An 8,339-nucleotide genomic window follows, 5' to 3' on the forward strand; every position below is an offset into this window, starting at 1 on the left:
CTTCTCTCCCCCCTTTTTCCTTTTATTGTTTTTTTTTTTCCTTTTTCTTTTCTCTCTCTCTCTTTTTTTTTTCTCACTTTCCTTTCTGTTTGTTTTTTCCTTTCCTTTCTTTTTTTCCCTTTCTTTCTTTTTGCGCTGGTTCTGGTTAAACGTTATTTGCACTTTTGTTGGAAAAGTGGCCCCTAGTGTGCAATTATGTCAAATTTCTTTGAGTTTTACAATTTAATGGAGAACAGTAACTCTTTTATTGATCCTAGACGAGGCCGGCTCCTCTTCCCCCCCTCCACCTCCCCTCCCTCTCCACCCGCCCCCCCGCACTCCCATGAAATGTCACTCAATGTCTCTTACGCTCCCTCCACTTTCCAAAACAAACAGCGGAGGCTGCAGCCGTCTATTGACTCAGTTGGATGCAAGAGGATCTCGACGTGGCCGCTGCCCCCCGACGGGAGCCGTGCGGCGGCCGGGCGAGGCTCGCCGGGTACCGACCGGGATGGAGCCGCCGCCGCCCGCCTGAGCCCCGCGGCCGCCCGGGGGGACCCCCGGCCCGGGGGGGATGGCGCTCAGCTCCCGGGCTCACGCCTTCTCGGTGGAAGCCTTGGTGGGACGCTCGGCCAAGAGGAAGATGCCGGATGGTCGCGACGAGGAGCCCGGGGCCGGCCGCCGGCAGAGCCGCAGAGCCCCGGAGGCGGGTCGGTAGCGCCGGGGCAGCCCGGAGGGGACCCTCGGGGCCGGGACGGCGGCGGGAAGAGGCCTCCTCCTCTCCGGCAGCCCCCCTAGCCGCCCCTCCCGTTTGTCTCCCCCGCAGAAAAGCGGCCCAAGGCCGGTGCCGAGAGCCGGGAGGCGGGCGCCGGGGTGCAGGTGGAGCTGCAGGGCTCCGAGCTCTGGCGGAGGTTCCATGAGATCGGCACCGAGATGATCATCACCAAGGCCGGCAGGTACCGGCCCCGCCGCTCCTCTGCCGCCGTCGTCGGGTTTTCCTTTCCTTTTCGTTGTGTTTTCTTTTTCATCTTCTTCCTCCTCTTTTCCCTTTTCTTATTTCTTTTCTCCCCCCCTCCCACCTTTCCTTTTTAAAATTTTTGTTGTTGTTGGGGTCTTCTCCTTTCATTCCGGTTTTCTTTCACTGGTTTTGTTGAGATTAAATTTTTTCTTCAACCCCATGTCCTTTTTAGTTTTGCAACCCCTTTTCGCCGTTCAACCGGCAGCTCTTGCTCAGGACCTTTCCCTCTGCCCGCAGGAGGATGTTCCCCTCTGTCAGGGTGAAAGTGAAAGGGCTGGAGCCGCTCAGGCAGTACTACATCGCCATCGACGTCGTCCCGGTGGACTCCAAACGATACAGGTACGGGGGGGTCCGCGGGGCAGCCGCACACTCCGATTCCGGAGCGGGATCCCGCCCGCTCCACGCGCTTATGTGAACTGGGGGCTGCAGAAGCGGATGGGGGGTGCTGCCGGGCCCCCTGCACCTATAGATGCTATAGGTGCAGGCCGAGAAGGGCTCGCCGCCGTCTGACAGCAGCCGGCCGGGCCAGGTACGTCTATCACAGCTCGCAGTGGATGGTGGCTGGAAACACGGACCACTCCTGCATCACCCCGCGGCTCTACATCCACCCCGACTCCCCCTGCTCGGGGGAGACCTGGATGAGGCAGATCATCAGCTTCGACCGGGTGAAGCTCACCAACAACGAGATGGACGACAAGGGGCACGTAGGTGTGGGGCAGCCCCGGGAGGAACCGAGAATCTCCCCCAGGGCAGCGCCTCCTGCCCCGTGGCTGGGTACTCGGACTGTGCTGCCCTGTCCCTCCCGGGGCTCAGCCGGCCTCTCCCCGCACAGATCATCCTGCAGTCCATGCACAAGTACAAGCCCCGCATCCACGTTATAGCCCAGGACTCGCGCTTCGACCTGGCCCAGATCCAGTCGCTGCCTGCCGAGGGGGTGCAGACCTTCTCCTTCCAGGAGACTGAGTTCACCACCGTGACGGCCTATCAGAACCAGCAGGTACCGGTCACCGGGGGACGGGGTGAGGAGAGCCCCGGGGGTACCGGGGCCGGGAGCCGGAGAGCCCCGACAGCGGCCGGTCCCTGCCGGCCCCGAGCCCCAAGAGCCGCTCTCTCTTCCACCCCCCCAGATCACGAAGCTGAAGATCGACAGGAATCCCTTCGCCAAAGGTTTTCGGGACCCCGGCAGGAACAGGTAAGGGCCGGGGCCGTCCCTCCGCCTGCCTCGGCTCCCCCGCTGGCCCCGCAGCGGGTCTCAGCCCGGTCTCGCCTCTCAGGGGGGTCCTGGATGGGCTTCTGGAGACCTACCCGTGGCGGCCCCCCCTCGCCCTGGACTTCAAGGCTTTCGGCGCAGACAGCCAGGGTAAGTCCTGTTTGATGCCTTTTCGTTCCCCGTCTCTCCCCGCTGCCGCACTGCCGGAGCCTCCGCGGGGGCACGTCAAGGGGTCTTCGGCGGGTAAGATAACGAGGTGGGTCCGGCAAACGAAACGGCCGTCACAGAAACTCCTTGGGAAGCCAGTTCCAAGCGTTTTCGGCCCGAACTCCCGTTCAAATCGGTGTGGGGAGCGTCGGGGAGAGAAGGGCAGTGGCGCGGTCCGGCTTCATCCCCGGTAGAAATCAGATTTAGGTGTACAGAAAAGATTATCTGGGTCTGCAGGAGGCCAATTTGAAATCGGGTTGTTACGGCTTCGATCCTGTTACATTAATTGTTTCCAACCCATTTGAGTACAGTTAAAAGCATGGCACGAGTGTCGGCGGCGGCTTCTGAAGCTGCTGCTCCTGGGCAAGAGAAGGCTTATACACCAGAAAATAAAATGATCTGGGTTTTAGGGTGTAGCAGCCCCACATTCTGTCACCGCCGCAGAAATGCAGTGAAGTGGGAAAGGTTTTCCAGCGAAAACGACCTCTCTCTGCCTAAGGAGCACCCATCGGTCCCTTACAGCCCCTCTCCAGAAAACCACTTTTTGGAAGTATGAGTTGAAAACTGGTTATTCGTAGTGCCATGAGGAAAAAAAGGAACAGAGATTTGGCACGCTGGAGTGCTCCGGTTTGGGCTTAAAGTCCCCAGTTTTACTCTCACTTATGTCAGGGAACCGTTCAAACTATTGGGGCACACCAAACCATTCCTGCTCTGCAGGGAAATACTGCAAAAATCACAGCACAAATTCACGCTGCACAGGCATAAAATGTAGGGACAAGTAATCAGGGTAAGGAGAAATTAAGAGGTTTAAGGGTTGTAAAGAGAACTGGATTACTCTTAAATATATGTATGTATATTTAGGAAAGACCTTACACAAAAAGCAGTTTTTGAACCTGTGTGGCCGAGGAAAGGAGCTTGCAGATGGGCTGCAGTGGGGAAAAACAGAACAGCAACAACAGCGCTCATTGTAAAGGTGCTAAATATTAAGGCTTCCTGGGATTTTTTTTTCTTTTTTATATTTAGTTTTTGCTAGTCTTCATGTAATCGCTATTTTTCTTTGGGTTCAATCACCTGGACCGATGTAAATATAACAAAATATCCAATTCCACTGTATTTATGAAGAAAAGCAGAAAAAAATGGAATCCCAAAGCCCTAAAATGAGCAGGTAAATAAAAAGAAAGCATGAACAGTATGCTGAAGGAAGAAACTGGCAATAAAGTTAGGATTTTTAAGCCTAATAGAAATGTCAGAAAGCATCTGCTGTTTGAGCTGCTGTGATTCCTGTTCCCAAACTTGTACTGGGAATCGTGTGATACTATTGCTTAGGATACCTTGAAGCAGATACTAACACTTCTTCGCCCTGCTGTAGCATAGGGATTCATTCATTGTCTTGCATTCAGAAATATCAGCTCAATCACACCATTTTACAGATGTCCCTGAGGACATCGGGCTGTGAACATCAGGAGAGAACAGGATGCTTGCCCTGTATCAGTCAGTGTTGATATACCCGCTGGGATTAACAGGGAAGGGTGAGACCTTTGAGCCTTAAAACTTTCCCACATCACCCCAACTAGGTGCTGTCCATGTGTGACCCAACCTGTAAGATATTTCGCATGCTGGGAGTTTGCAGAATCCATTTGCAGCACATCCAAACTCTGTGTTTTTTTTAAGTTTGCTATACAAGCAGGTACAGCTCTGTTATACAGTTGGCTCCGTGCCTCTGACTGCATATAAAGTCTGATCAGATCACATCCAGATGATGTATTGCTTGGAATGAAATGTAAATAGAGAAGAACACATAGCAACAATGGATCCATATTCCCTTCATTCCTTTCCTAGTGACTTTGGTAAGAAAATAAAGGGTGGGGGAAAAACCCTCTGGAAGAATGCGGTAATGAATGTGCAGCAGAGGCGTGCAGCTCTTATAGGCATTAGGAGAGACCACCATCTGCTCAGCACCAGGGCCGGCGGCTCCAGAGCACCAGTCCCACCCCAGAACAGCCGCCACCTCATAGTTTTGACTCTGGCTGATGCTCTGGAGGAGGATGAGCTGGTGCTGAGCACTGATGTTACACACCAGTGGCCTCGGCAGCGCACACACATGTGAAGTGAGCCTGGGTCACTTTTCTACCAAACTATGAAAGTGTTCATTGATTCATTTCAGAAAGGAGAATGTTAAAATGACATGTGCATTTAAAGCTTCTGGAGACACCGACAGTATTCAAGGGTGTGTTTCAAATTGCATGGGAAGCCAAGTAAAATTAGTCAATTCCTGTGAGCAGGAAGGTACAAAAAATTCTCCATCAGACTGAATATGTTTTTTTGTTCTTATGTATAGGGGAAAAAAACTGCCTGTAATTTGCACAAAATATAGGGGACTTGAAATAGTGACGGAGTGTGTATAACAAGAGAGTTATTGGTCATACAATGAAGTGTAGACCCAGCAGGTACTGCATATGTGGAGCTCAACTTCATAGCTGCCCCAGTCAAGCGAATGGGATTAGATATGTAGGAATATCACTGTCAGACAAGTAACAACAAATAGTACATGGAGACATGGGAACCGGGGTCCTCCAAGGGTCCCTTGGCTGTGAACATCAGCCAGCCCAGCCTGGACAACTTCTGCTTTTGTTTTCAGGTGGGAGCTCCAGCTCTTCGCCGGTCACCTCCAGTGGTGGGACGCCTTCTCCTCTCAACCCCCTGCTCTCTCCATCGTGTTCTCCTCCTGCCTTTCACTTGTCAGCAAGCAACATCGGTGTGTCATGCCCTGAGACCTATCTACACAACCTCAATGTGCCCCTCTACTACAAGATTTGTCCTACAAGCTTCTTAAGACAACAGTCTCTCATCTTCCCAAGCCATGAAAAACTGGGAGGCACCAGCCCACATCTTTTACCCCACTTCATGGTGGATGTGCCAAAACTATCTTCCCTCGGCATAACCAATCTGAAAAACGCTAAGGCTGAAGACTTGAACGGGCAATGTCTACAAGTACCCAGTTCTGCTAGTCAAATGCTGTATGGATTACATGCATCTGGAAACATTTTTCCATCAAGTCCCATTGCTCGGGAAGCACTTAATTGTTCTTTACATCCTCCATATGGCTTGTATGGTTACAACTTCTCTGTGCCATCTAGACTGATGAATGCAGCAAGCCATTTCAAAGTGAGTGACAGCATTCCGGCTTCTTTGAGAGATGGCAGATGTAATCACTCTAACTGGCACCCAACAATTAACCATTGCCTTTAGTGGAATTATATATTTCTAAGCATTGATATGTAAATCAATCTTTTCCTTCCTTCATACCCAAGGGCTTGCTAGTTATTGACTATGAAATACTGCATGGTACAGGAGTGGTGTGCCTAGGCATTTAGCTTTTTATGTGGGCAAATGTGTTGTACTGTTGGGAGGGTGGAGGATCTGGGAGCGTAGAGGGTCTGAGGTGATCCACAGCAAGGTGGTACCTTTTGGTAATATTTAAGTCATGGTTGTAGGTTAGGAGCAAACTGTACAGTCACCTTCTTAATATTTGCACTCTGAAGTGGGAACATAGACATAGACATATACATTTCTACAAATATGTTTTCCTCAGACTCTTTCTTCAGCTTGCCTATAGTCAGTTCAAAGCCCCAGCGAGTTTCTGCTCACTAATTTCAACAGGACTATTCAAGACATTGAGTCAGCACAGGAGCCGTATTTGGCCAAGTGCTTAAGCATATTCTCAAGTTCCCTTGGCTTTAGTGGGTCCTACTTAATGACATGAAACTGCCTTGTTCACCAGGTGACTCGGTTATCAGGGTGGGGATGCAAAGTCAGGTGTCTGTTGCCAAGGTAAAAGGATGAAAGATGGATGTGCTCCTACCTTGTGGGGATGAGAAAGTGGAGCCTGAGGAAGGGATGCCCCAGAACCCCCCTTTTCGTGTTCCTCCATCTGGAGATCTCCAGGAAGTGGTAGTGCAGAGCGGCACCAGCATGGTGGGAAGAACCAGGGAATGTAGGGGCCACACATCTCCCCCGTGGTGAGATGGATCCATGCTAAGGGACTGAGAGGATACATCTTAGGGAGCTGCATGTGATGAAACACCCCTGGGAGCCCTGCAGGACACTTCTGCCTCGTACCTCAGCCCTGGGGGACTTAGGAGACCCACTTGGGATCGCATTCACCAGCCTGAGGGATGGGGCAGGGATGCTGCTGGCTCTGTCCTGTGGAGAATGCAGATTCTCTCTGGAGAGTTACAGCTCTACAGGTCCTGAAACATGAGATTTTAAATTCCTTCCAAGAGTCCTGTTTGGTTTATTATAACCTGTGGATATTCTTGTTATTCCTGTAAATATTTAGCTCCCAAGGGCACAATATAACTCACAGTAAATTGAGGCATAGGTTTTATTTTTTATTTGATTGATGCTCTGTCCCTACCTAAAGCCAAATTTATTACCTGATATAGGACAGAGATCTGAAAATAACGCTGAACTGGGACCAGCCACAATTTGGTAGTAAGATAGAGGAATCCTGTATTTATGAACATAAATACTGTAAGTACTATATAGGGGGTAAGTGCAGGTTTAAGAATCAAAATTTGTATCAGAGTTTTGGGTTTTTTTTTCATCCATATAGATGACAAATTAAGAGCTCAATAAGAAATATCAAAAGCTGTTAAAATAACAAAAAGTCATGCTTTTTCTTTCATGAGGCTTTGCTAAAAACCAGGCAACATTGGTTTCCCTAATTTGCCTGCTTTTAGCTCCAGAGATACCAGTACGAAACGTGCTTGCCTTGCTAAATGGTCTGTACAACTGTAAAAATGAACCAACCTGCTTTCTCGTGCTGTTTCTCAGCAGTTTATCTCACTATTTTTATTAAAAAAGAAAAAAAAAACCTTTCATTTTTCATTTGGGAGTTCTTATTCCTAAGCCATCCCTTGCCATCAGCGGTGGCTGCGGTCCTGCAGATGGGCAGGCTTTGTGAGGTGCTGCAGGTATCTGCTCCCCACAGGCTGAGTGACCGAGTACCGGCCCCCACATGTGGTTAAACTTGTAGGGAGCTGGAAGGCTTTTGCAGATCAGTCACGGATTCGTGGGTGGATGCAGTGGGTAACTTCCAATTTTCCAAGGGTTTTTTTTTAGTTGCTTAAGTTATTCCATGCTGGCCGTGAGCTGGTGATCCAACAAATCAGTATTTGTCTAGTTAACGTCATAACTGACAATGACTAGAATAGATACTTTCGGTATGCACAATTTTACAGGGATAAATATTTATACTGAGATTGGATAAATTCCACCTACTACAGCTGAGCAAAGGCTCTCTTTGACGGGATGCACCTCATTCCTACTTGGAACAGGTTTGTTTGCAAGCAGCCACAAGGCTTCCGGGGGCTGCCTGCTTCTTCTGTGCCTTTTGGCAGCAAACTACAAAGCCAGCACTTGGGTGATGTGCACCAAAAGCAATGCTTAGCTGACTCCCCTGGAATCGGGATGGGTTTCAATGCACCTACATGGGTCCTGCAGGAGCCTGATTTCCCCACCCTCCCAAATCATAGCCGCACAGAAGAAACACAGCCAGAACCTGGCTCCTGCAAGGTATGTGTGTGTCCCTTGGGTGTCAGCCCTGAGCTTTGGGGAGGATGCAGTACTCATCATCATGGGTGAGGCAGGCATATAAATACGTGTTTGCTCCATAGAAGCCTGGCATAAGAGACACTGCAGAGCTGGGTTATCTGAGGTTAGTTTCTATTCTGTTTGCCTCTATCTTCTGATGTTACCCTTTCAAAAATCACTGTAACAATAGACAACAACGTTGGAAGTATTTTCAGGCAGTCATAGCTCTGTCCTGATGCCCCTGGTCACCTCAGACCCAGCCAAGGCTCCCTGACCGTTCCAGCATGGGGGTATTTTCTATACCCACAATGCTAATTCAGCTGAATCACT

The 8,339-nt window shown here is 50.1% G+C and overlaps 1 protein-coding gene across 1 annotated transcript; it reads left to right on the top strand.

The window, feature by feature from the left end:
• Positions 1 to 553: 553 nt before the first annotated feature.
• Positions 554 to 6,033, top strand: TBX22 (T-box transcription factor 22). Its single transcript, XM_061445506.1, has 8 exons — positions 554 to 689; positions 806 to 935; positions 1,235 to 1,336; positions 1,527 to 1,701; positions 1,830 to 1,994; positions 2,125 to 2,189; positions 2,272 to 2,357; positions 5,053 to 6,033. The coding sequence occupies exons 1-8, from the start codon at positions 554 to 556 to the stop codon at positions 5,661 to 5,663; spliced, it is 1,470 nt and encodes a 489-aa protein (XP_061301490.1). The 3' UTR covers positions 5,664 to 6,033.
• Positions 6,034 to 8,339: the final 2,306 nt, after the last annotated feature.

The sequence above is a fragment of the Pezoporus flaviventris genome, unplaced genomic scaffold (genome assembly GCF_033815535.1).
Source record: "Pezoporus flaviventris isolate CSIRO_AGI_PZ_B2104156 unplaced genomic scaffold, CSIRO_AGI_Pfla_v1 ptg000005l, whole genome shotgun sequence".
NCBI classification, from domain to species: Eukaryota; Metazoa; Chordata; class Aves; order Psittaciformes; family Psittacidae; genus Pezoporus; species Pezoporus flaviventris.